Source organism: Saimiri boliviensis, chromosome 11, assembly GCF_048565385.1.
Source record: "Saimiri boliviensis isolate mSaiBol1 chromosome 11, mSaiBol1.pri, whole genome shotgun sequence".
NCBI lineage: Eukaryota > Metazoa > Chordata > Mammalia > Primates > Cebidae > Saimiri > Saimiri boliviensis.
In genome coordinates, this window is record NC_133459.1 from 6,602,345 (window position 1) to 6,628,891 (window position 26,547).

At 45.0% G+C, this 26,547-nt stretch overlaps 1 protein-coding gene across 32 annotated transcripts in view; it reads left to right on the plus strand.

Moving 5' to 3' along the window:
* Positions 1-26,547, plus strand: part of CAMTA1 (calmodulin binding transcription activator 1) — a 964,942-nt gene that overhangs the window by 914,212 nt on the left and 24,183 nt on the right. For 17 of the 32 annotated variants that reach the window (XM_039474351.2, XM_039474350.2, XM_074379999.1 and 14 more), the window contains 5 exons: positions 14,016-14,167; positions 18,378-18,574; positions 18,967-19,045; positions 19,289-19,604; positions 20,333-20,517. In XM_039474351.2, coding sequence (XP_039330285.1) covers positions 14,016-14,167; positions 18,378-18,574; positions 18,967-19,045; positions 19,289-19,604; positions 20,333-20,517 — 929 coding nt within the window. Of the gene's footprint in view, positions 1-14,015; positions 14,168-18,377; positions 18,575-18,966; positions 19,046-19,288; positions 19,605-19,993; positions 20,518-26,547 lie in introns of all 32 variants that reach the window. The other 15 variants (XM_039474345.2, XM_039474346.2, XM_039474343.2 and 12 more) reach the window with 1 other exon arrangement.

The window sequence follows — 26,547 nt, forward strand, 5'->3', positions numbered from 1 at the left end:
CCAGGCGCAGAAAGACAAATGCCACAGGATGTCACTCCCAGGTGGAGTCTAAAAAAGTTGATCTCAGCAATGGACGATAGAATAGTCATTATCAGAGCCTGGTGATGGGAGCGTCGGGGAGGTGTTTGTCAGAGAATGTGTATTTACGGTTATAGACAGGAGGAATCAGTTCAAGAGATCTGTTGTACAGCCTGGTGACTCTAGTTCATCACAATATATTGTATTCCTGGACATTGCTAATAGAGTAGCTGTTCACTGCCCTCATCACAAAAATGATAGCTATGTTATTATTTCATTAACAAATGTACTACGTAGTACGTTTGTACATAGTACCTTACTATGCAGTACATTTGTTAATTAGCTAGATTTAATCTTTCTACAACATACATGTACTTCAAGACATCAGGTTGTATGCAATAGATATATACAATTTATGTCCATATAACAAATAAATTTGAGGCCAGACGTAGTGGCTCACACCTGTAATCTCAGCACTTTGGAGGCTGAGGCAGGAGGATCACTTGAGCCCAGGAGTTTGAGATTAGCCAGGGCAGCATGGTGAAACCCTACCTCTACCAGAAATACAAAAAATTAGCCAGACGTGGTGGTGGATGCCTGTGGTCCTGGCTACTTAGGAGGCTAAGGCAGGAGGATTTGTTGAGCCCAGGAAGTAGAGGCTGTGATGAGCCATATTTGCACCACTGCACTCCAGCCTGGCCAACAGAGTGAGACCCTGTCTCAAAAAAACAAAGCAAAACTGATGTATTTGAGAGAATTAGCTAAAAGGTGGCTTTTAGTAACTTAGCTGAGAAAAAGCCCATCATAGAAATGACTCATGGAAACAAATACCTGTTCTACATATTTTTCTGTACCTTGTCCTTCTGGAAGTTCACGTTGTATATTTCAGACAGTTGAAATTAAATCAATTGAGTCAGTAAACATGTACAGAGCGTCTGCTGCGTCCCTGGAGTTCTGCTAGGCCTCGGGAGTGTAGCAGTGACTGGGACGAGCATAGGCACTGGCCTCGCTGAGCCGGCTCAGGTTTTCTGTACGTTCGTGTCTACGAGACTGAGTTTCTGGAGATGAAGGCTCATGTCGTGTTCGGTTTCTGTAGTCCCGGCGGCTGACAACTTGAGTCGTCTCATTCACCCTTGTTCCCTACAGCCTTGGCACGGTCCTAGCCAGCAGTGAGCATTCCGTGAACATTTGTGGAATGAGTCTATTCTGGCCGGATTCTCCATAGTTCTTCCCCAAGGCTTTCAAGTGGCGTTTTGGTCATACTGGGCGCCACAGAACACCCGCCAGTGCGTAATTAATGTGTCCATGCCGCCTGACAGTTCCTGTGTACTTTGTCCTTTCTGTCTTCTCAGCTTCCCTTCCTAAGTGTTAGGACTTCCATTTTCCATTGTCTTTTATATAACCCATTTAAATCAAACCTTCATGACCAGGTTAGATCATTCCTTGTTCATTTCCAGATCTCATTACAGCACCTTTTTTTTTTTTTTTGAAACAGGGTCTCGCTCTGTCACCCAGGCCATAATGCAGTGATGCCGTCTCAGCTCATGGCAACTTCTGCCTCCCAGGCTCAGACGATTCTCCGGCCTCAGCCTCCTGAGTAGCTGAGACTATGGTGCATGCTGCCCTCCCTGGCTGATTTTCGTATTTTTAGCAGAGATGGGGTTTTCCCATGTGTCCCAGGCTGATCTCAAACTCCTGACCTTGGCCTCCCAAAGTAATGGGATTACAGGTGTGAGCCCCCGTGCCCAGACAGCAGTTTTTTTTTTTTGTTTTTGTTTTTGTTTTTAAAGACCTCATTGGTCTTAGGAGTAATAGGCTTTCTCCATTCTTCTGCGTTCATTTCACTGCTCTTACTTTAGACTGTCTCAGTTGTTCATAATACTTCTGATTTTTCACTGTGCACTGAAACTGTTGAGGCAGTGTGCTCCCAACTTGTTTTCTGCAAAGTTAGCCAACTTTAAGATGTTTTCCTCTTTTGTAAACGCTTTAAAGGTAGGTCCAGAATCTGTGTTGGAGTTCCAAATCTCTTTTGTACTCAGGCTAATTAGCTGCAGTTTTGCTACCTTTGTCTTTCATGGGATTTGTGACTTCGCTGACAGCAGAGTTAGCTCCGGGGTGGTGCTGGAGGCTTTGTTGTGATGTGGCTGCCTGCATGTTCCTTGGAGAACAGGTTTGAGATTTTCGCCCTCAGAACCCTCTAGCTCTAGTATTGAAAGACTCCAAATGAGAAATCATCAAGTGCTTTGCTGCCCTCATTATATTTTGTCTTCTAATTGCTGTTAGTCTGTTGTTCTGGCCGCATCCTAGATGATTTTTCTTGCCGAGCCCAAGACTCTGAATATGGGGATAGTGTAAAACAAAGTCCAAGAAGAAGAAACGTGGAGCCAGAAGCGCCGCAGGTGAAGTGGCCTCAGCAGCACTGCTCACGGCCACGTCTAGTGTTTGGGTACACAGAGTCGGAGGTTTTTGAAAAGTGGCGTATGACAGTTTTTTCTCCGGCTAAATTTAGCCATTGCTTTGGAAAATCAGAGTGGTACAGCTTGTGCTTTATCTCTACCCGGCCTTTACCCTTCCCTCTGCACTCGGACATCTTAAACGCCTTGCCAGGGAGGAGCCGCTTAATGTACTCTTGTGGCCCCATTTATTCTGGGAGGGAATTAAGTGACTTCATTTTCCCCGTCCTTCTGAGATTCCTGAAAAATGCAGGAGACTTCCTCAGCAGCGCTCGCAGCGCTCTACAGAAATAGTCCAGGCATGCCTCCTTTGCTTCCTCGGCTCTCCTGCCAGGGCAACCAAGGGCCGCAAGTGGAATGAGAGACGGATGGCAGCGGGGGGGGGGGGGGGGGGTGGAGGTGGGGGGGGCACATGTGCACTTGAGCTGCAAATAACGTGTTTTAAAATAGCAGATGGTATTTGACGACCGCTTCTTCATTCATTTACCTGCCAAGGCAAAACTTTTTCTTCTCCTCTGGCAATAAGACCCGAGGTGGCTCAGCTCAGCAGTTGTGATAACAAGTTCTCATGTTTGCCGATATTATTCATTAGCTGATGTGCAGGCATTCAGGTTCATGGACACTTTCTGGGCTGTTCCAGAAAGTGCTGCTTTTGTTTAACCCAATTGAAACTTCATGTTTATACAACAGTTGAACGTGGCTGGCTCGTTAAACCCTTTGGTAGCTAACAAAAGCCATTCCTTTCGTGAAGCAGGGCTGCCAGGCATTTGTATTCCAGATAGTCCATTTTTCTGGCGAAAAGGGGGCATATCTCAAAGTGAGGGGTCAGGTTTTTGTTTTTGTTTTTTGTTTTGTTTTGTTTTTTGATGTGGGATCTCACTCTGTTACCCAGGCTGGAATGCAGTGGTGTGATCTCGGTTCATTGCAACCTCCTTCTCCCGAGTTCAAGTGATCCTCCTGACTCAGCCTCCCAAGTGGCTGGGATTACAGGATTACTGCCACGCCCGGCTAATTTTTGTATTTTTAGTAGAGACAGGGTTTGCTACATTGGCTAGGATGGTCTCGAACTCCTGACCTCGAGTCATCCACCCGCCTAAGCCTCGCCTCCCTAAGTGCTGGGATTACAGGCGTGAACCACCAGGCTATGTTTAGGGGTTGGTATTTTTCACACAAAATTCAGTGGCTATAGAAAAATGACATTGCTGGGTAATTCCAGCTTGGGCCTGTGTAGAAGTCAGCTCATTCCCGGCTTCCAGAGTCTTCACCATAGCTGCGTGGTTTCCTCCCCTGAGCTGAGAGCGGACCAGCCGGAAAGACACACTTGCTTTCCACATCAGCTCTGCTGGCCTCGGATCACTTTGACCATCGTCCCTTGCTCCTGGACAAGTGATAAAACTACTCATTGATGTATGAACCACCTGGACTGCACTGTGGAGGGCACGGAGGCTGCTCAGGGTTCTTGCCCCAGAGTTTGGATGACCTCATCAATAAATAGGCTTCCAGGAGCTTAAATTAGAAAATAATCCTTTCCACACGCACTCATTCTCTGAATGGTGCTAGGGACACAAGACAAGGTCCCTGCTTTCAAAAAGCTCACAGTCTAGCCTCTAGCAGGAATGACACGTAGAAAAAGAACTATCCCTTCATTTGCTCAGGACTGTTAGGAGCCAAGGCAAAACGTGGAAGGTTTACCAGACATTGCGGAAAGAACATTGGTCTGCAGTCTAGCCTGTGTTCAAATCTCTGCCCTGATACTTACAAGTGGTATGGCCCTGGGTAAGCAACAGATTTTCTTAGCCTCAGCTTCCTCATCTGAGAATGAGGGGGAGAATCTTTCTTTCAGTCATTTTGAGGATTAGACATAATCCATGTAGAGTGTCTGGCTTACTGTAGATGTCCAGTAGCTGTTATTATTATTAATAATAATATTGGAATGATGTCTGGGCCACACTCTGAAGAGTTAAGAAGTTAAGCAGATAGATGAAGGGAAAGGTTGGCCTTGGCAGAGGCCCAGGGGTAAGTAAAATTCCTGGTGGTGAACCAGGAATTTTGGAGAACATTGAGTTATGCGAGAACCCTAAAAATGTAGCCTGGGACGGTTGGTAAAGAACGTTCCATGATGTGTCACAACAAAGAGTTTACATTTTGTTTTGTATGTTCAGGAGCAGGGATTTATTTTACTTTATTTATTTTTTATTTGTTTATTTTTGGGATGGAGTCTCGCTCTGTCGCCCAGGCTGGAGTGCACTGGTGAGATCTCGGTTCACTGCAACCTCCGCCTCCCAGGTTCAAGTGATTCTTCCACCTCAGCCTCCTGAATAGCTGGGATTACAGACGTGGACCATCATCCCAGCTAATTTTTTTGTATTTTTAGTAGAGATGGGGTTTCACCATGTTGGTCAGGCTGGTCTTGAACTCCCGACCTCAGGTGATCCACCCATCTCGGCCTCCCAAAGTGTTGGGATTACAAGTGTGAGCCACTGTATCCGGCCAGAGGAAGGACTGAATTTTTTAAACTAAATTATCTGATAAAATACCAGGAACCACCTCATGGTGTATTGCTCAGTACAACCAGGCAAATTAACTAGGTTTGAAGATTGAAAGTGAGTTGTGCAAAATCGAGAGGAAGCATTAGGTGCAGCTGGGACCTGAGAGCCTGGGCAGTCTGGCTAGGAGTTGGTTTCCTGGCATAGACACTTTCTTACTCACAGCAGACGCCCAGACACTTGGGATTCTCCACTTTTACGGCAGCCAATCCCAGCCCTTCTAAACTTAGAACACACTGTGGGTGTCTGATTTCATGAAATCGTCTCTGTCTTTAAAACATTGCTCAGGAATTTTAAGCATTTAAGTGAATGTTAGTATGGGACATTTTAAAGTGAGTCCCTTTGAAGGTTAGGAAACCCTGTCAGAGAAAGAGAAAAGGATGTCCCATGACTGTGCTGTGTAACTTTGTGTAACAGCCCTGATGGACAGGCTAGGATGAGGCAGACCCAGAAAAAAAAAACAAAGGCGGGGCGGGAGTCTGAAGCCCCAAGTAACCATTCCTTGACCTTGGGTCACTTGTTAGTTGGAAGAGTTTTTTCATCTTCTTCTTGATCTTTGTAATACTCAAAGCTATTCTGGGACTATGAGTCTATTTCTATTTATACTTATGCTTTCTAATATTGTTGGAATCTAAGAATTTGTGTATAATAAGGTAAATGAATAGACTACTATACTATACCCTATGCTTATACTTTTGAGATACAAGAATTAAACCTCAAAGCCTTTTTTTTTCTTTTAGTTTAACATATCATTTAGTTTAACGTATCAATAAAGTGTCTCTTCAGCATTTCATATATCTTTTTTTATAGCTAGGTAACACACGGTTACTTTCATCATCATTTAATGTATTTTTTAAATGCTAGCTGGGCATAGTGGCTCATGCCTATAATTGTAGAACTTTGGAAGGCTGAGGCAGAAGGGTGGTTTGAGGTCAGGAGTTCAGGACCAGCCTGGGCAACATAGCCAGACCCCAGCTCTAACAAAAACAAAATGCCCTCAGAGGGCTCTAATAAACACAGCCGTGCTGTATTAGACATAGAGACATCAGCAGGAACTCATGTTTCCATTAGTGTGTATGCAGGTAGATACAGAAATAACTCTAGATAAGTGTACATACATGGATGGTGATATGTATGTATACTTCCTAGCTCTGTCCATTGAGAAGGCCTGGAAGCAATGATACCTCAATAGCAGTGAACACCCCAGCACCCAGATCTTGGTTTCTAAATACCGTTCTCCAGTAAAAAGAACCAAAACTCCACTCTTTAGAGAAATGGACAGTTCTAGGGCTGGCACAGGCAAAATAAGAGGTGAATCTGGAGCATCTTGTAATGCCAGAAAGGAAGGAATTGCCAAAAGGAAGAAGAAATGATGAAGGCACGTCATTGGGGCTCGAGGGTCCACTGGAAAAGAGCTCCTGATGGCCAAAGCTGGAACACTGGGAGCAACAATATAAATAATAGTATCAGGTTGTGACCCAGAGTTTAAAATAAATGTGCAGGAGTCCATGCTGATACCAATAAGTGATTGACTAAATAAATAAGGGCAAATCTTCCTTACAAGAGAACTCCAAATAATCTATGCAGCTACTCCCCCATCTGCAAGGTGGAACTTAGTTACCCTCTTGTTGTTGGGACCAGACTTAAGTGACTTAGTTCCAAGAATGGAAAGAGAAAAATTGTAACTTTGCAGTAGAGAAGTGTAGCAGACTTGCCTTTACCAAATGATGGAGACTGCCTTCACCAGGACTCACCAGCTACGCTCTGATAATGGAGGTGATGAGCAGGGTGCCTCACCTCCGATACTCTTTCTAAAACCCAGAACCCAGTCTAAGGATTAGAAAACATCAGGCAAACCTAAATTGAGGGTTGCCTACAAAATACCTGAACAGTATTCTTTAAAATGTTCAAAAAATTTTTTTTTTTTTCCGATGCAGTCTCATTTTGTGGCCCAGGCTGGAGTGCAGTGGCACCATCTCTGCTCACTATAACCTCTGCCTCCCAGGTTCAAGCAATTCTCCTGCCTCAGCCTCCTGAGTAGCTAGGATTACTGGCACAGGCCACCATGCCTGGCTAATTTTTGTATTTTTAGTAGAGAGGGGATTTCACCATGTTGGTCAGGCTAGTCTCAAACTCCTGACCTCATGATCCACCAGCTTTGGCCTTCCAAAGTGCTGTGATTACCGGTGTGAGCCACCGCACCTGGCCCAGGGCAGCAGTTCTTGAAATGTGGCCCTAGACCAGAAGCATCAGCATCGCCTGGGAACTTGTTAGCAATTCAAATTCTGGGTCTACTCAAACCCACTGGATCAAAAACTCTGGGAACAGGACCCAGCAGTCTGTTTTAAGAAGCCCTCCTAAAATTGGAGAACCACTGGTCTAGAGGAATGGCCACTGGGATGAGCAGAAGCCCCCATCCGGGGCAGCACACAGCCTCCAGCAGGGAACGGGCGGGTCACGTCCAGAGACTACCACTGGAAGGGAAGCGGAGACTCGCAGTCACACCAGAAGTAAGACATGATTCAGACCTCACTTTGCCTGTCTTTAGATCCAGGACTTCAGGGACTCACCCAAGGGGGTTAAGAGTGGAGGGACCTCAGCCCAGCTGCCACTTTGTTTTGTATCTTTTGATAGCGCCAATGTGGTACTTTCTTGTCTGTCAGAGTATTTTTTTTTTCTTTCCTATTTTGCCTTGCTTTTCCACACCCTCAGAAAGTTTATCGTTTCTCTGGGAAGGATATGGCTGATAGCTCAGGGCAATTCTGGGTCTAAGATTCACTTACACACCCCCCAGGATATAAACTATATGTATTTATAGCCTTCTGAGTGGCCACAAATGTTCTCTCATTTTTCCCACTTGAAGGTAGGGTATCATTGCAACTAACTTTTTTTTTTTTTTTTTTTTTTTTTTGAGATGAAGTTTCGCTCTTGTTACCCAGGCTGGAGTGCAATGGCGCGATCTCGGCTCACCTCCACCTCCTGGGTTCAGGCAATTCTCCTGCCTCAGCCTCCTGAGTAGCTGGGACTACAGGCACGCGCCACCATGCCCCGCTAATTTTTTTGTATTTTTAGTAGAGACGGGGTTTCACCATGTTGACCAGGATGGTCTCGATCTCTTGACCTCGTGATCCACCCGCCTCGGCCTCCCAGAGTGCTGGGATTACAGGCGTGAGCCACCGTGCCCGGCCGCAACTAACTTTTGTAAAGTTCATATTGATACTTATAAGGCTGTAACTAGATGGCTCCCTGTACTGTTTCTTACCAAAGCATGCATTTGTAGAAATGTTATGTAAGTTTTTATTTTCTTGGGTGCAGTGCTTAGCATGGTCAGCGTCTGTCTCTGGATTGTGCGCTTGCCATCCTCATGTCTTCAACAGAAGGCCAGCCCGGGTCACCGGAAGCAGACCTCTGCGCGCCTCCCTCTTCTGTACCCTTGCCCAGAGTTCACTCACTGCAACAAACAGAGAGTATCTTTTCTGTGATAAGCAGGAACTTGTTCTTTTGGTGAGACAGATATAGCCTAATATTTCTGGATAAGAACTAAAAATCTCAGCAATGCCAGGCAGGAATCAGAGCTAGAGCAACTGGCTTTCTTTGCTGGGACCTCTGGAGCCTCCTCTGGCCCTGAGCCACCTCTGAGCCTCATGTGCCCATGGAAACTTGCACTCAGAACTTTCTTTTCTGTGCAGAATTTTTCTCCTGATGGAGCAGAGTAGTTCAGCTGCTTCACTCAGACTGTCCCAAGGACATCCACTTGGAAGCCCCCAAGGCTGACCGTGTTGTCTGTGTTTGAAGCATCATGGGTGGGGAGAACCAGGGCCAAATTCATCAGCCCTATGCATATTCCTACCCCGCTTCTCCGCCTTGTATTAGTTTAAAACTCCAGGTTTGTTCGGGCTTCGGAAATTACTTGTTGGTCCACAAAAGAGGGCAAGGATGTTTTCACTGCTGTTCTGGGTGCTCCCAAGTGCCTGGTACGTAGTAGGTGCTCCAGTGAATATTTGTGCATGAATAAGTGAATCTTTCAAGTGTGCTTTCTTACTCTCATGTATTCAGGAATTCTTTTTTGCTTCTAGGTAATTATTTTCCCTGTAGCTGGTAATCACAGACAGCATACAGTTAAAGCAATGCATAGCTCTCAATTTGCCAGATGTTTCACCATGTTTTAGTTATCCTGATAAAGCTATAAAAGTAAAACAAGTATGAAGGTGTGGCTTTTGGCTTGCTAGTCTGGAGATGTAAGGACCATCATTTTATCCGTCTAACCGAGTAAGCCTTCCAACCCCAAGAGCCTGCCCCGGCCCCGTGCAGAGGAAAGGACGTGTGATTAGAAAATCTCTTGGAATTTGGGCAGCACAGGGCAACAGACCTTCACTCCCTGGGATGCCAGCTCAATCAGTTGCATTTGAGATTGGTTTCTTACTTTAATTATCACTCCCTTCCCCTTTGGAATTGAGAGGCTCAGCGCTGCTGTTGTGCATGAGATGGTTTTGTGACGAGGCACATAATTGCTTCTGCGTATTTTCATGGAGTGCTTCTCAGAGCGGCTTAATACCATCATGCACTTACAGCATAGCAACAAGGAATGCAGCCGGAGAACGAAAACCAGTCACCTCTGTGGCACACACAGAGTCACTGTGACTGTTGGAGGGGTTGACCAGGCGATGCTGTGGGCAGGGCCCGACTCAGTGATGTCAGGGAAGGTCTTTTTCTGCAGTGTCTGTGCTTGGCGGGGGGATGGGCAGGGGACAACTGATGCAGGGGACAACTGATGCAGGGACAGCATGCAGTGCACTGCAGCACAACGCCACCTCCATGGGCAGCAGACGGACTTGTTCCAGGCAGGCCACAGCTCACAGAGGGCCTTTGGTGCTTTTCTGCCCCTGTGTCTGCCATGGGATGTTCATCTTTGCCACTTGGTTCCAGAGGGTTCCAGAGTGTCCTGGAACAAGTGAAATGGATAGTGGAAACTCGTTTAACAGATGCAAGATTTGTAGACTTGCAGAAGAAATCATAGATCTGTGCCTGTGGGGGTTTAAAATTCAGTCACACCATTTCAGTGGGATGCATGAGGATCTCTGAGTAGGTTCCGAGGCAAATGGTCGTCTGGCTTAGCAGCATTAGGGACAAGCAGGGGAGTTTATCGTATCCCACGGAGGGTAACTGCCATGCTGCTGCTTTGAACTGGACTCTAACTGAAGAGTCAACTTCTTAGGCTTCAGATGGAAGAGACCTGTGATCTGCAAGATTTCAGGTTTCTAACGGAGAGGCATGGCATCTGGAGTCAGGACACTCGCGCCACCTCTGGAGTCATCTGGCGGTTTCCACTGGTGGTTACAGGATGAGAATGGCCATGTAGACGTTACCCCACACAGCGTGTATTCACAGTTACTTCCCTGCTGGCAGTTGCTACTGAGTGAGACACTTCGCAGCAGGATCCTCTAAGTTTGCCTGTGTCTTTGCATCCGTAGGTGTGCAATTGGAAGAAAGACATTATTTTTCATTTTAAAAAGAGGAAGTATCTTTCTTGCGTTGTTGTTCCTGGAAGTAGCTTATTAGAAAATAATATCAGGATTTTTTTTTTTTTTTTTTTGAGGCAGAGTCTCTTGTTCTATTACCCAGGCTGGAGTGCAGTGGCGCCATCTCAACTGACTGTAACCTCCACCTCCTGAGTTCAAGCGATTCTCCTGCATCAGCCTCCCAAGTAGCTTGGGACTACAGGCCCGTACCACCACGCCCGGCTAATTTTTTTTTTGTATTTTTAGTAGAGACGGGGTTTCACCTATTGGCCAGGCTGGTCTTGAACTCCTGACCTCAAGTGATCTGTCTTGGCCTCCCAACGTGCTGGGATTGCAGGTGTGAGCCACCGTGCCCGGCCAGAAAATAATACCAAGATTCTTAAAAACCAGTCTTCCTCTTGCTCTTGTGTTTTAGTAAAGTAAAATCAGTTTTTTCCGAAGTGAGGATTGAACTGCCGGCTGGGTATTGACTGTCTTTTGAGTAGAGCTAAGCTTTCTGGAACGTGAGAATCTTGTCTCCTTCCAGCAAGACTGCCTCATGCCTGTGCATCTTATCTTCCCATCACTCTTCCTTCTTCTTGGCATATCTGGTTACACTTCCAGCCCTGGGGCCGGACCAGGTGGGTTATCTCCGTGTGCCTGAGTTTTCTCGTAACAACACCTACGTCACGTGATAGGAGTTAATGTCTGCACAGTGATACGGTGGTGGCCGGCGTGCAGGAAGCATTCTGTGAGTGCCAGCTCTGCCCGTTGTTTTCTTTCACATGGAACCGTCCTTCGCTTCGCTCACTAGTCTTGGAATTTATAGTCAGGATGGTAAGGAGTGCTGATAAAATATTTCTTTTCCAGATTATCCCTTTGCATAATTCAGATGACTGTATTTTGAAAATAGTTACATTCTCAACAGTTGGAGGAGAAATATGTGGTCACAGCTGTTCAGTCAGCTTCTACAGACTTTGACTTCATTTGTCTAAAGATGATGGGGATGGCAAGCACACTAACCTAGGATTTATCAAGTTCTGAGCGTTTAGATACATTAACAGCCCTCTGAGGTGGGTACAACACCATGTTGCTACAACGGGTACAACTACTGTTCCCATTTAGGGGGTGAGGAGACTGAGGCATCAAAGGTTTTGTTCTAGGTTCAGAGCTACACAGCTGTTAACTATATGGCAGAGCCAGGGCTTCGCACAGCTGTTCACTGTCTGGCTTCTGCACACCTACAGCTCCATCGTCTCCTGCTCTCCCTCCCTCTGTGCTCCAGCCATGTGGTCTTCTGCTCCCTGAATGCCATGCCTCAGGGCCTTTGCATGTGCTATTACCAGGCCCCAGTTCTTGGCATATCTGGCTCCTTCTTATCATTCTGGTCAAACTCAAGTGTCACCTTTCCTGACTTGTCTAAATTCTGTCCCCACTCCATCCCTCCTTATCACATTATCCTGCCTTCTTCACTTACCAGGGTCTGGCTGTGCTAGAGCTGGGAGAGACCTCCCCTGTTTGCTGCTGAATATCTGTCACAGTGTTCCTTAAAATTTGCGAAGTATGGCCAGGCACTGGGTCTCACGCTTGTAATCCCAGCACTTTGGGAGGCCGTGGCGGGCAGATCACTTGAGGTCAGGAGTTCAAGACCAGCCTGGCCAACATGGTGAAACCCCATCTCCACTAAAAATACAAAAAAAATTAGCTGGCCATGGTGGCACATGCCTGTAGTCCCAGCTACTCAGGAGGCTGAGCCAGGATCATCACTTGAACCCAGGAGGTGGAGGTTGCAGTGAGCCAAGATCATGCCACTGCATTCCAGCCAGGGAGACAGAGTGAGACTTAATCTCAAAAAGAGTTTCTTTCTCTCTCTCTCTCTCTCTCTCTCTCTCAATCTCTCTCTCTCTGTGTGTGTATATATATATATATACACACATATATACACACACACGTGTGTATATATATATATATACACCTATATATACACATACATATTTAACATATTGTTATATATTTTATATATGATATATGTGTCGTATATGTTATGACATGTATATATCAGCATATATATATGAAGTGAGTGTTAGCATGATTGATTTTAACGTCGATTTGACTCCTTTATGTACACGGATAGGTGACCCAACTCTAACGTGTATGCTTGTATGTGCACGCATGTGTGTAAAGACATGGTCTGATCTTAGTAAAGTGGTACAGAATCGCAGTGTTTTCTCTTTGAGTTTCAATCCTAGCTCCAACAGTAATGTCGTGTTGTTTTTCTGATGTAGAAGTGAAGTACCTATTTATGTTTGTCTCTGATGAGATACGTGTTAAAAGAAATGTGGGGCTAGGTACAGTGGCTCATGCCCATAATCCCAGCACTTTGGGAGGCCAAGGAAGGCAGATCACAAGGTAAGGAGTTCAAGACCAGCCTGGACAACATCGTGAAACCCCGTCTCTACTAAAAACACAAAAATTAGCTGGGCTTGGTGGCAGGTGCCTGTAATCCCCGCTACTTGGAAGGCTGAGACAGGAGAATCACTTGAACCAAAGAGGCAGAGATTTCAGTGAGCCAAGATCACACCACTGCACTCCAGCCTGGGCAACACAGCAAGACTGTGTCCCAAAAACAAAAAAGAAAAGAAATGTGCCTGGGTATGGTGGCTTATGCTTGTACTTGCAGCACTTTGGGAGGCCAAGGCAGGTGGATTCCTTGAGCCCAGGAGTTTGAGACCAGCCTGGGCAACATGGTGAAACCCCATCTCTACAAAAAAACAAACAAAAAATAGCTGGGCATGGTGGTGCATAGCTATGGTTCCATCTACTCGGGAGGCTGAAGTGGGAGGATGGCTTGAGCCTGGGATGTGGAAGTTACAGGTAAGCCAAGGTCACACCACCGAACTCCACTCTGGGCGACGAAGTGAGACAATCTCAAAACAAAAAAAAAGGTGTACTCAGACACAGCATGATGCTATTCTTGAAATAAATTATAAAAGCTAGCGCCTCAGTCAGGAAATAAAATATTTTTAAAAATTGTTTTTTTAGAACTCAGTGTTTTGGCAAAAATAGATGGTACCTTTTTATTTATTTATTTTTGTCTAACACGCCTTCCTTTCTTGCAGTGATCACTTTCTTCTGCTAGTTTAATTTAAACTGCATTTCATTTGCTCGCTCTAGGGGCCTCTCTCCTAGATCTCATGTCAGGGTTTCCACTGGGGAATTTGACAAACTAGGGGGCAGGAACCTGAACCTCCTTTTGATCTTTGACAAAAAGAGATTTTCTGGTCCTTTGTCTGAGAACTTTAGGCTACCGCAGATGCCACCATCCCGTGTGAGGTGACAGACTCACGAGTGCGCTGGCGAGTTCTGGCCTGCAGCGATCTCTCTGGTTTGGTGAAATTACGGACAGCGTTTGGAGGCTGGTGCCGCAAGCCTGGCGAGGCCACATGTTGACTGCTTTTCTCCCAGAACACCACCTCACTCTTCCTCCTGCTCTGCCCTAGATAACCAGTTCAGGATGTCCATCCTGGAACGACTGGAGCAGATGGAGAGGAGGATGGCGGAAATGACGGGGTCCCAGCAGCACAAACAGGCGAGCGGAGGCGGCAGCAGTGGAGGCGGAGGCGGGAGCGGGAACGGAGGAAGCCAGGCGCAGGTACGAGGCGGTGCTGATGGTCAGCTCCCATTTTGCTTCCTGTTTATGGGTTGGCGAGGCAGTGGATGGGTCACAGGTCTCTCTTCGCTGCTGCTGATGCTATGCTTGGATTCAGGCAGAAAGTCTGAGGGGGTACTTTACAGTACCTGTGCTTTTAAGCATTATGATCTGTGTATTACGAAAGAAGCCTTGGAATGTGGAGCTTCTCTGTTGTTTACTCCCCTAATCCTTAAGTTACTTCTGTTTATCTCAGGAATCACTACTGAATTACCCAGCGGTGGGCGTTAAGGACAACCAATTAAAAAATAGAGGCGGGCCGGACGTGGTGGCTCACGCCTGTAATCCCAGTGCTTTTGGGAGGCTGAGATGGGAGGATTACTTGAGCCTAGGAGTTCAAGACCAGCCTGGGCAACACATACTGAGACCCTGTCTTTATTAAAAAATTTAAAAATTAGCCAGGCGTGGTGGCACATGCCTGTGGTCCTAGCTACTCAGGAGGCTGAAGTGGGAGGATCACTTGAGCCGGGGAGGTTGAGACTGCAGTGAGCCATGATCACTCCACTGTACTCCAGCCTGGTCAATCGAATAAGAACCTGTCTTTAAAAAAAGGCCAGATGGTGACTCAGATCTGCTAGGGTTCAGAATTAATTTAGAATCTTCCTACTTTCTATTCTGTATTTTATCCCTATCTTAAGTATAGGTAAAAAGCACAGTTGAATTCAGTAATTCATAAGCCTTTTATAAACTCAAGGTCAATATGAAAAGAGCCCAGAGAAAGTGTTTACGTAATGATTTAGTGTAGAATGACATTATGCATTATAGCATGTTTCACAGTTTTTTTGTGAGTTCCATGAAGAATGTATCATATTGCCAAGTACAAGTAAATTACCAGATATTGTTTTAGAGTCCCATTGGTCTTTAAGGCTTTATATACATTTCATTTAGGAAGTTCATTTTGGGGAAGTCCCCCAGGGAGGAATTATTTCTCAGGGGGCCCTAGAAATAAATTTAAAGGAACCGATGGTATTTCTTATCTCTACTACCAAGTTGTTGGAAAAAAAAAAAATCCTCAAATGATCCCTCCTCTTTCTCTTCAAGAAAAATGATTTCCTTTGCACAGCTAAATTTATAGGTGTGTGTTTTTGGATTTATGAACCTCATAAATATCAAGTATTAGTAATATTTTAAATAATAATGGGTAAAAATAGCACCATATACCATACCCAGAAAGTTGATCTCCTTTCTCCTCAGATTTTTGTATTTCTTCTTTTTTTTTGAGACGGGAGTTTCGCTCTTGTTACCCAGGCTGGAGTGCAATGGTGCAATCTCGGCTCACCGCAACCTCTGCCTCCTGGGTTCAGGCAATTCTCCTGCCTCAGCCTCCTGAGTAGCTGGGATTACAGGCAGGCGCCACCACACCCAGCTAATTTTTTTGTATTTTTAGGAGAGACGGGGTTTCACCATGTTGACCAGGATGGTCTCGATCTCTTGACCTTGTGATCCACCCGCCTTGGCCTCCCAAAGGGCTGGGATTACAGGCGTGAGCCACCGCGCCCGGCACATTTTTGTATTTCTCCCCTGTCTTCAGAGATCAGCAGGAAAGAAACGACTTGGCACACTTGGCCTTAATATTATTTGACACTTGGTCAAATAATATTAAGGCCAAGATAGGCTTCTTTTTTTTGTTTTTTTTTAAGATGGAGTCTTGCTCTATCATCCAGGCTAGAGTGCAGTGACATAATCATGGCTCACTGCAACCTCCACCTCCCGGGTTCAAGTGATTCTCCAGCCTCAGTCTCCCAAGTAGCTGGGATTACAGGCATGTACCACCACACCCAGCTAATTTTTGTACTTTTAGTAGAGACAGGGTTTCACCATATTGGTCAGGCTGGTTTCAAACTCCCAACCTCAGGTGATCCACTCGCCTTGTCCTCCCAAAGGGCTGGGATTGCAGGCATGAGCCACCGTGCCCGGCCTAAGATAGGCTTCTTTTTCACCTGATAGTACTATGTTTTCTAAAAGAAGTAGTCATTGTTTAATTTACCTCATGGCTCACATAAAAGGTCTCCTTAAAATACTTTTCCTGTCACCACAAAAGTGGCATAAACGATTTGGTATGTAATGTCATTTTAAAGCTCAACCGCTACGCAAGTGGCCTGTAAGAATCTCATTCCATGTTAATCGCTATTGAATATCCTTTCATCAGTTTAAGTTGGCTTCAATATATGTCTGTGTTTGCCAAACAGGATAGAGACATGGCTGTTTTCGTTTAATACACAAAAACTTCCCTTTTCGTTCACTCTGGTGGTCTCCATGTGCTCGTGAACGTGTCTGGTGTGTGTAGAATGGCTGTGCCTGGCCCTTCTGAGTCAAGGTCGGCGCACAGCATGCTGCGATCACCCACCTCTGCTCCTGTAGGTGCTTTTACAGCTCTGATGAGGATGGCGTAACAAGCCATCATCTGCCTTTTTATTTTGGGAGCCATTTTTTCCACATTTAAAAATAAAAATCAGCGAGGAGCAATAGTATTTCTGTAGTAAGTGAAATTGCTTATGCAGTTTATTGCCAGAAAAAAAGATACTTTTTACATAACACCAGAGATACAAATTAGCCTAGAAGTCCCACTTATTTGGGGAAGTGTTAAACATGAAACTGCTATCACACAGACTCAAATAAGGTGTTGAGATTACTAACTGTGATTTTATTTTTCCTTCCATTACAACTGATTCAGAGGAAGTAAGCCATGTGGTTAAAATTAGTAAGCTTCTCTTTCCTATAGCCCTTACTGTTATCAATAACACTTAAGTTTCAAGACCTCTAAATGCTTTCCTAAGTATCGTTTTTACTTTACACAAAAGACTGGATTATTATTGGACACTTTTAGTCATTTCTTTAATGAAAAAACAATCCACATCTAAGTGATCTAATTCTCCTTCAGAAGAAGCAAGAGGCCGGGCATGGTGGCTCACACCTGTAATCCCAGCACTTTGGGAGGCTGAGGTGGGCAGATCACTCGAGGTTGGGAGTTCAAGACCAGCTTGGCCAACATGGTGAAACCCCATCTCTACTAAAAATATATAAATAAACTGGAAATTTCTTGAACCCAGCAGGCGGAGGCTGCAGTGAGCTGAGGTTACACCACTGCACTCCAGCCTGGGTGACAGGGTAAGATTCCATCTCAAAAAAAAGAAGAAACGAGAGTGAAAGAGCCACATACCCACCAGTGGAAACATTAGGAGAGCCACTCTGCTCCCTCACGACAGTTTACTGCCTACAAGAAGGCTGGAGCCACGTTTTTTTTTTTTTAGGCTTTTTATGCTTTCCCCAAGATGAATCTGCATTCCTAATCTGTGTCAGCCGTGATAGATAGGCTCGTGTCTTTAGAGCTGTGGACTTCAGAGAAGTGCTGCTGAGCTGAAGCTAAGCACTTTCTCATCTCAATTTCATGGATAGTTCTTGGGGATTTGGGTTTGTTTGTTTGTTTGTTTGAGACCAAGTCTCACTCTTGTCACCCAGGCTGGAATGTAGTGGCATGATCACAGCTCATTGTAGCCTCGACCACTCCAGGCTCAGGTGATCTTCCCACCTTAGCCTCCTGAGTAGCTGGGACTACAGATACACAGCACCACACCCAGCTAATTTTTATTTTTTTCTTTAAGACACAGTTTTGCTCTGCTGCCCAGGCTGGAGTGCCGTCACATGACCTCGGCTCACTGCAACCTCCGCCTCCCGAGGCACACCTCTCGTGCCTCAGCCTCTCCAGTAGCTGAGATTACAAGTACACGCCACCATGCCCAGATAATTTTTGTGTCTTTAGTAGAGACGGGGTTGGGGTTAGGGTTAGGGTTGGCCAGGCTGGTCTGGAACTTCTGGCCTCAGGTGATCTGCCTGCCTTAGCCTCCCAAAGTGCTGGGATTACAGGCATGAGCCACCGTGCCCAGCTTAATTTTTGTATTTTTTGTAGAGACAGTTTTTCATCATGTTGCCCAAGCTGGTCTCAGACTCCAAACAATCCTCCCACCTCGGCCTCCCAAAGTGCTAGGATTTCAGGCGTGAGCTAGCATGTCCAGTGATGTTTCTTTATTTGCAGTGTTTTATGTTTTCCATCGTGAGTTTCTAATCATAAAGCATTTGTTTCCCCTACATCGAAATGCTGTTGGGGCAGAGGGCCTTTAGTCCTGAGGTCGTAACATGTGCTTTTTCATGACAGTGTGCTTCTGGGCCTGGGGCTTTGGGGAGCTGCTTTGAGAGCCGTGTGGTGGTGGTATGTGAGAAGATGATGAGCCGAGCCTGCTGGGCCAAGTCCAAGCACTTGATCCACTCAAAGACGTTCCGCGGAATGACCCTCCTCCACCTGGCTGCTGCCCAGGGCTATGCCACCCTTATCCAGACCCTCATCAAATGGCGGTAAGGCTGTGGTGCAGCTGGCTGGGGTCAGCCTCACGCATCCTCACTCACATTCTTCCTGAGCACTGCCACCCATGGAAGAAATCTGCCCGTTCAATGTGCTTTATAGCTTGTGAGCAAAAGGCTTTCTCCAAGGACAATTTCCAAGGGATTTTTAATGAACTTCTTCCCAAGAAATACCCAGTGAGATAATAACTAAATGTTAGACTTGTTATTTTCTTTGGACCCCTAGGCAAATGGAGCATCCACACTACCCTGGGACCCTCTATTTCTTCACCACAGGGATGTTATATGCCCAGTTGGGTTTCATCTTGGTGGGGTTTTATACTATTCTGGTGTTTCCTTTTAACAGTGATGAATAGCGTGGTAATTTCTGGTGCTCTCCCTTATAGCACAAAGCACGCAGACAGCATTGATCTGGAACTGGAAGTTGACCCCTTGAATGTGGACCACTTCTCCTGTACTCCTCTGGTAAGGAATGCATTCATTTAACCCCCTCGCCGTTCTTCCAGTCTGGCACAGGATTTGTCTGGTTCTCACTGTTATCTCTCGCTGACACATGGCATGTTTTGGAGATACTTTGTGATGGGAATCTTCAGTGGCCCCACTGAGATTGCCAGCAAGGACCAGTTTGTCAGTTGGCAGCAATGGCAAAAGTCAAGGCTGGTCTTGACCTCTGATTGAAAACACTTGCTATGTCTCCCTGTCTTCTAGATGTGGGCATGTGCCCTCGGGCACTTGGAAGCTGCTGTCGTGCTGTACAAGTGGGACCGGCGGGCCATCTCCATTCCTGACTCTCTAGGAAGGCTGCCTTTGGGAATTGCTAGGTCGCGGGGTCATGTGAAATTAGCAGAGTGTCTAGAGCACCTTCAGAGAGATGAGCAGGCTCAGCTGGGACAGAACCCCAGAATCCACTGTCCTGCAAGCGAAGAGCCCAGCACAGAGAGCTGGATGGCCCAGTGGCACAGTGAAGCCATCAGCTCTCCAGAAATACCCAAGGGAGTCACTGTTATTGCAAGCACCAACCCAGGTAAGAATTCAGAATTACTACATTGCAGAACTTGACAGAGATACCATCTGCTTTCATGCACTTGCCCTCAGCAAAGTCCATAGGATAGTCACGTACATTTCAGACTTTTTTGTTAATGTTTCTGATTTTCCTTTAAGAATGCCTAGTGCCACCCCCTCCCCCAGTACAGAAGAAAGTAGCAAAAATTCTATGTTCATGCAAGAAATACATAATTGTGGAGGAGGATGATCTGCATCTGGTGTATGCTACTGGGGATATTTAAATGTTAGGGGCGTGTCTTGAGTTCCGGCTTTGCACTTTGTGTCTCTCAGGCCTAGAGAAAGTGTTGATTCTTTAGGGTTCCTAGTTGTATCGCCTGTCCTGACTGTCCTTTCTACTGTACTTTTCAGAGCTGAGAAGACCTCGTTCTGAACCCTCTAATTACTACAGCAGTGAGAGCCACAAAGATTATCCGGCTCCTAAAAAGCATAAATTGAACCCTGAGTACTTCCAGACAAGGCAGGAGAAGCTGCTTCCCACTGCACTGAGTCTGGAAGAGCCAAATATCAGGAAGCAAAGCCCTAGTTCTAAGCACTCTGTCCCCGAGACACTCAGCCCCAGTGAAGGAGTGAGGGACTACAGCCGGGAAATCTCCCCTCCCACTCCAGAGACTGCAGCATTCCAAGCCTCTGGATCTCAGCCCGTAGGAAAGTGGAATTCCAAAGATCTTTACCTTGGTGTGTCTACAGTACAGGTGACTGGAAATCCGAAGGGGACCAATGTAGGAAAGGAGGCAGCACCTTCACAGGTGCGTCCACGGGAACCAATGAGTGTCCTGATGATGGCTAACAGAGAGGTGGTGAATACAGAGCTGGGCTCCTACCAGGATAGTGCAGAAAATGAAGAATGCTCCCAGCCCATGGATGACATACAGGTAAGCCCGCAGAGGCCGGTGGGCCACAGTCACCGTGATCTTTACGGTCCGTTTCTGAAGGTCGTGTCATTTTCTCCCCAGCGAAGGCTTAGAAGTCTGGTCTTGTGCGTGACATTGTCGGGGTGTCTTCTTTCCTTGGGCCCACATTTTCATTCAGTGACTCAGGCACTGAATGCCAGTGACCCAGGTCTCAGCAAAGCATTCCCTCTTTGCACCAACTTCTCAGAACTCACTCAGGACCCTCCAGTATGTCATCTGCTTCCTCCTCGCATTTAGGTTGACTGATTTCACTCTGTTAAGTACTAGTTAGAATAGAGTCAAGGCCCTAAAAATAGCTAGAACAGGAAGCCCGTGGATAGATGTTGAATTATCTAAGTGACCTTGATCAGCATAGCTATCCTCTAGCCATCTTAAAGGGCATATATGGCATGAGGCTCTCACGAGGGCAGTGAAATATTCCTAAAGCTGATAATTGACTGCTCTTACAATAAATCTAGAAATTCCAGAATCCTTTCAGGTTATTAAACTTGTTACAGACTAAGAGAATATGTATTGAAATAAACTTGACATTAGGCTGATAAGCAAATTCCATCTATTAAAATATATATGGGGGGACCCTAAGGGGAGCCTAAAAACATGTTTGACTTCCTGTCTCTAAACTTCCCATTGATGCAACCTGAAATAAACGTAAAAGGAAAAAAAATACTAGAAATTCAACAGGACATCCATGCCTGTAGAAGTGATACAAGGAGAGGAAGGTGTGTGGAGGCGATCACATGTCCCAGCCAGCACATCTTGGGAGAGGCCTGATTACTGAGCCATTTCTGCTCATTGCATCCCAGGGCCCCTTCATGCCTCTGCAAACAGCAGAGGATGAGAAAGAAGCTTGGATGCTCACCGGTGTGTTCCCATTTCTGGGGAGTTTTCGGGAGCAGCACTTCTGACCTTCCATATTAGCCCGTTCTCACACTGCTGATAAGGACATACTTCAGACTCGGGAATTTATGAAGAGGTCATTTGTATCCCTGCCTGCTGTGCGGCCACTTTCAGTTCTCTCTCTCTCTCTCTGGTACCACTGGCCTAATCACAAGTAAGAATGTTGCCTCTAAGGGCTCCACCATCAACCCCTGAGCTAAACATCTTTCATGTGCCCCTTGGGCACACTCATTACCATTTTCGACCCAGTTCTGTGCCCAGAGGTGGGTCTCTACGATCTCCATCAATGGGCTCCCTTGCCTTCAGGTTTCAAGTTGAATTCAGCAAGGAGCCCGATCATCAGAGTCCCGTCTTGTTCGGTATTAAAAGGAAATGGAAAGGCTGAAGAGTTCTTGGAGTGGAACGAGGTGGGGGAGGAACAAGTTTTATTTCCCATTCCTCTTGGAATTCTCACCTGGCCTAAATGTTTTTGTTCTTTCTTCCTTGGGGGCAAAGAAGCAGGTAAATTTATCTTCAAAGATTAAAACTTCACAAAGTAGTGGACGAAGGAGAATGATACAGAAAAGTGATCATTCCAAAAAAAAAGAAAAGACAAAACTGGTCTCTGTCAAATAGACAACTTTGATATAGGTGGGAAAATAGAAGAGGGTACATCTACATGTTCTCCAGAGAGCAGCTCCCTTGGCTGAGGTTCAAGTCTAGTTCCAAATCGACTGCCCCATCTCTGGTCCCTGATATGTCACCAGTCGTGGTATCAAAAAGTCACCCAGGACAAGTGCTCTTGTTCCAGGATCCACCCAGCACCTCCCTCAGCCGGCTCATTCAGTCCTTGGAGCATTCTGGGAATTTATTAGGCAATACAATAAACAGAAACAGCTAGAAACAAACAAAAAAAAAAGAAAAAGCAGTTTAACGGACTCACAGTTCCACGTGGCTGGGGAAGCCTCACAATCGTGGCAGAAGGCGAAAGTCACATCTTACTTGGTGTCAGGCAAGAGAGAATGAGAGCCAAGTGAATGGGGAAACCCCTGATAAAACCATCAGATCTTGCGAGACTTCTTCACTACCACGAGAACAGTAGGGGGGGACCACCCCCATAATTCAGTTATCTCCCACTGGGTCCCTCCCACAAGACGTGGGAACTATGGGAGCTACAATTCAAGATGAGATTTGGGTGGAGACACAGCCAAACCATATCACCTGCCAACCACTGCAGTCATGGGGAGGACTGCCCAGAAAAATCAAATAATGTTTTAGACAAGGGGCTGGTACATTTCTTCTATAAATAGCCAAGAAGTGAATATTTTTAGGCTCTGTAGGCCATACAGACTTTGTCCTAGCTACTTAATTGGCCCTAACAGCACCAAAGCAGCCTTAGGCAGCATTAAACGAAGGATTGTGGCTCTCTCCCAGTAAAACTTTATTTACAAACAGGCAGCTGTCTGGATTCAGCCTGCCACCACTTGCCAAATCCTGTTTTACACAGTTCCTGATGGAATCCACACCAGACAGACACCAAACCTGAGCAACATAGAACTATATTGATAAATATAAATATCTAAGAATAAATCAGATTACATCAAAAATCAGCAGCTCAAAAGAGGGGAGCCAACTGAACATCGAGAACAATGCCATCCACTAGACCTTTCCACATGGACATGCCATCTATCCATGCTGCCCACCGTGGTAGACACTTTGTTCCACATGTGGTACCGGGCACTTGATCAGCATAGCTGTCATCTAGCCATTGTAAAGAGCATGTATATGAAATATGGCCAGTGCAACTCAGGAACTGGGTTTCTAATTTTATTTAAGTTTAAATAGCCATTGGATAGCATGCCTTTTTAGAAAGTGGCCTTCACTGAAACAGAGTCCATGCAGGAAAAAGAAAATAATCTTTACAAAATCCCCTTCCTGTTTTCACAGATCTGTAAGAGAATAACATCTTGCCAAATTAAGAGCATGTGTCCGTGAAAAAAGCAGCAGTCTAAAGAAAGTTTTTAGCCAAATGAGAAAATAACAATTAAAAATAATGAAATAACTTTAGAAAATGGCAGAACCATTCATAAAGGAGTGAACAAGCAAACCAGTAAAACTGAGCCATCATCGATAATAGTGTGGGTGTATGTGAGCAGCAGATGTTAGGAAGGGACTCTAAACAGAGGAGGAATAATGTTTAAACAGTCTCCTAGGACTAAAATTCCAAATTATTTTAACAAAACCAGGAAGGGTAGGGAAATAAAGAGAATAAAGTGTATGAAAACAGCTCTGTGGTTCAGGGACAGTAATAGATTTTGTTCCACTCATGATATAGATAGATATGCACTGGATAGGCTGAAATATGTAGTTAGAAATGTCAAGTTATTGGGCAGCATAGAAATGGGCGGTGGCTCACACTTGTAATCCCAGCAGTCTGGGAGGCCGAGGTGGGCGGATTCCCCGAGGTCAGTAGATTGAGACCAGCCTGGACAACATGGTGAAACCTTGTCTCTACTAAAAATACAATAATTAGCCAGGCATGGTAGCACATGCCTGTAAATCCCAGCTACTTGGGAAGCTAAGGTACAAGAATTGATTGAACCTGGGAGGCGGAGGTTGCAGTGAGCTGAGATTTCGCTACTGCACTCCAGCCTGGATGACAGAGCAAGACTCCATCTCAAAAAGACACAAACAAACAACAACAAAAAAAAAACCAGGCTACAGACTTTGTAAGTCATTGAAGGGGGAGAAAAGAAAAATTTGGCCCATTTGGAAAAAGTTTAGGGATAGTAACAAAGGAAAACGTAGCAATACAAATCATAGGAAACAGAGGAACATTTTCGAACATGATTCATTCACACTTTAGTAAGTGATAATTCTGTTAAAAGGCAGATTCTTGGATTTTTTAAGCAAGATATACTATATGCTGCTTGTAAGAAATACAACCGAAATGAAACAGAAGATAAAGTGATACAGCAATAATAGATAAATGAGCATAAAAAGATAAGTACAATTCAAGGCAAATAGTGTACACACACACACACACACACACACACACACACACACACAGTTTTTCAAGAAGATATGACAGTTACAAACTATTGTATACCTAGCAACATAACCTTGAAACATTAAAGCAAATACTAGTAAATTCAAAGAAATGTGGACCTATAATCATAGTATGCTACTATTACAGCTCAGAATTTTTCAGATCAAGTAGACATGAAAAGCATATGAATAATTTGAACAATAAAATTAGCTTGATTTAATATATAATATACTTAGATATAACTATATGCATATATGTAGTTAATGCACATAGCAACTACATATATAATTGTTCTTTCCAGATGTCCAAGGCACATTTATGAAAACTGCTCATATGCTAGAATACAACAAAAATTTGAATAAAAATCCAAAGTTACTCATTTAAAGGCTGTCTTCTCTGAGCACAATCCATGAAATTTTGAAATGAGTGACTTGACTTTTCAGGTCCAGCTGCTGAGAATGTTACTTAAGATGTTTTTACATTGTTACATGTTTATAAAACAGAGGATTTGGAAAAGTAATTGTAGAGTAATAACCTTTTTATGCTTCGGAAATTCCACTTTGCTTTTAATAAATTTCAGTACTTTCATGGAAAAAGAATAAAGGCAAGATTTATTTATAGTTTGAGTCACAAATCAAGAGGGTCAGTAGAGAAGGAGAAAAGAAGCTGCCTTTTTTTTTTTTTTTGATACATAGTCTTGCTCTGTCACCCAGGCTGGAGTGCAGTGGTGCTGTCTTGGCTCACTACAACCTCCATCTCCTGAGTTCAAGCAGTTCTCCTGCCTCAGCCTCCCTAGCGTCTGGGATTACAGGTATTGTAAGAAAGCACTAGGCCTGCACCACCACATCTGGCTAATTTTGTTTTTTGGTGGGGGTAGAAACAGGATTTCACCATGTTGCCCAGGCTGGTCTTGAACTCCTGAGCTCAGGTGATCTGCCCGCTCAGCCTCCCAAAGTGCTGAGATTACAGGCGTGAGCCACCACCGTATCCAGCCCAATATATTTTTCTTAAATTTTTTGTTTTTATTCTTATTACAAAAACTAATTCTCGTTATTTGATGAAAATTTATAAAATTATCCATGATAAGCATTTTTAACAGGTTGATTGAGGTATAATTTACATTGATAAAATTTATCTATTTTAAGCGCTCAGGTGACGGCTTCTAGTAAATGTATACAGCTGTGCAGCCATCGCCACAGTCCCTCCGTAGGACACTTCTGTCTCACTCCAAAGTTCCCTGCCCATCTGCAGTCCATCTCTTCCCAGCCTTAGGCAGCCACTGATCTGATTCTATCCCCAGAGGTTTGCTTTTTCTACACATTTCATATAAATGGAATCATACACCATGCAGTCTGCTGTGGCTTTTTCCACTTAGCAGGATGTTTTTGAGACTCGTTCATGTTGTAGGAGAAGCCTTTTGTCACCTTTGTATAATTCCATCGAGAACGTTTCTAGTTTACTTAAGAACCCAAAGTGCTGTGTTTCAGTTACCACTTTTAAGAGATATGCAAGGAAATATTTAAGAATCAGTACATAGCTCTGATTCTCATAAAGAATATCTTAATCCAGACCAGCTTTGAGGATTCTTTTTTTTTTTTTTTGTGAGTTAGAGTCTTGCTGTTACCCAGGCTGTAATGCAGGGGTGCCATCTTGGCTCACTGCAACCTCTGCCTCCCAAGTTTAAGCAGTTCTCCTGCGTTAGCCTCCCATGTAGCTGGGATTACAGGCATGCACCACCATGCCTGGCTAATTTTTGTATTTTTAGTAGAGACACGGTTTCACCATGTTGGCCAGGCTGGTCTGGAACTCCTGACCTCAAGTGATCTGCCTGCCTCAGTCTCCCAGAGTGCTGGGATTACCACGCCTGGTCTAGACTGGTGTTCTCTAGGCTAGGCAAAAGCAGGTGGTTAGATACTGGTTGCATAACTAATAGTGACACTTCATTCATATGACAACTTACTCTGCTGCCCGGTGTCATTAATTGGTTGACCCTAACTGAGAGTAGGGAGTACATACAAGCCAGTTTTGAAGACTGGACTAAAGGTTTCATGCCAGACTGACTTGGA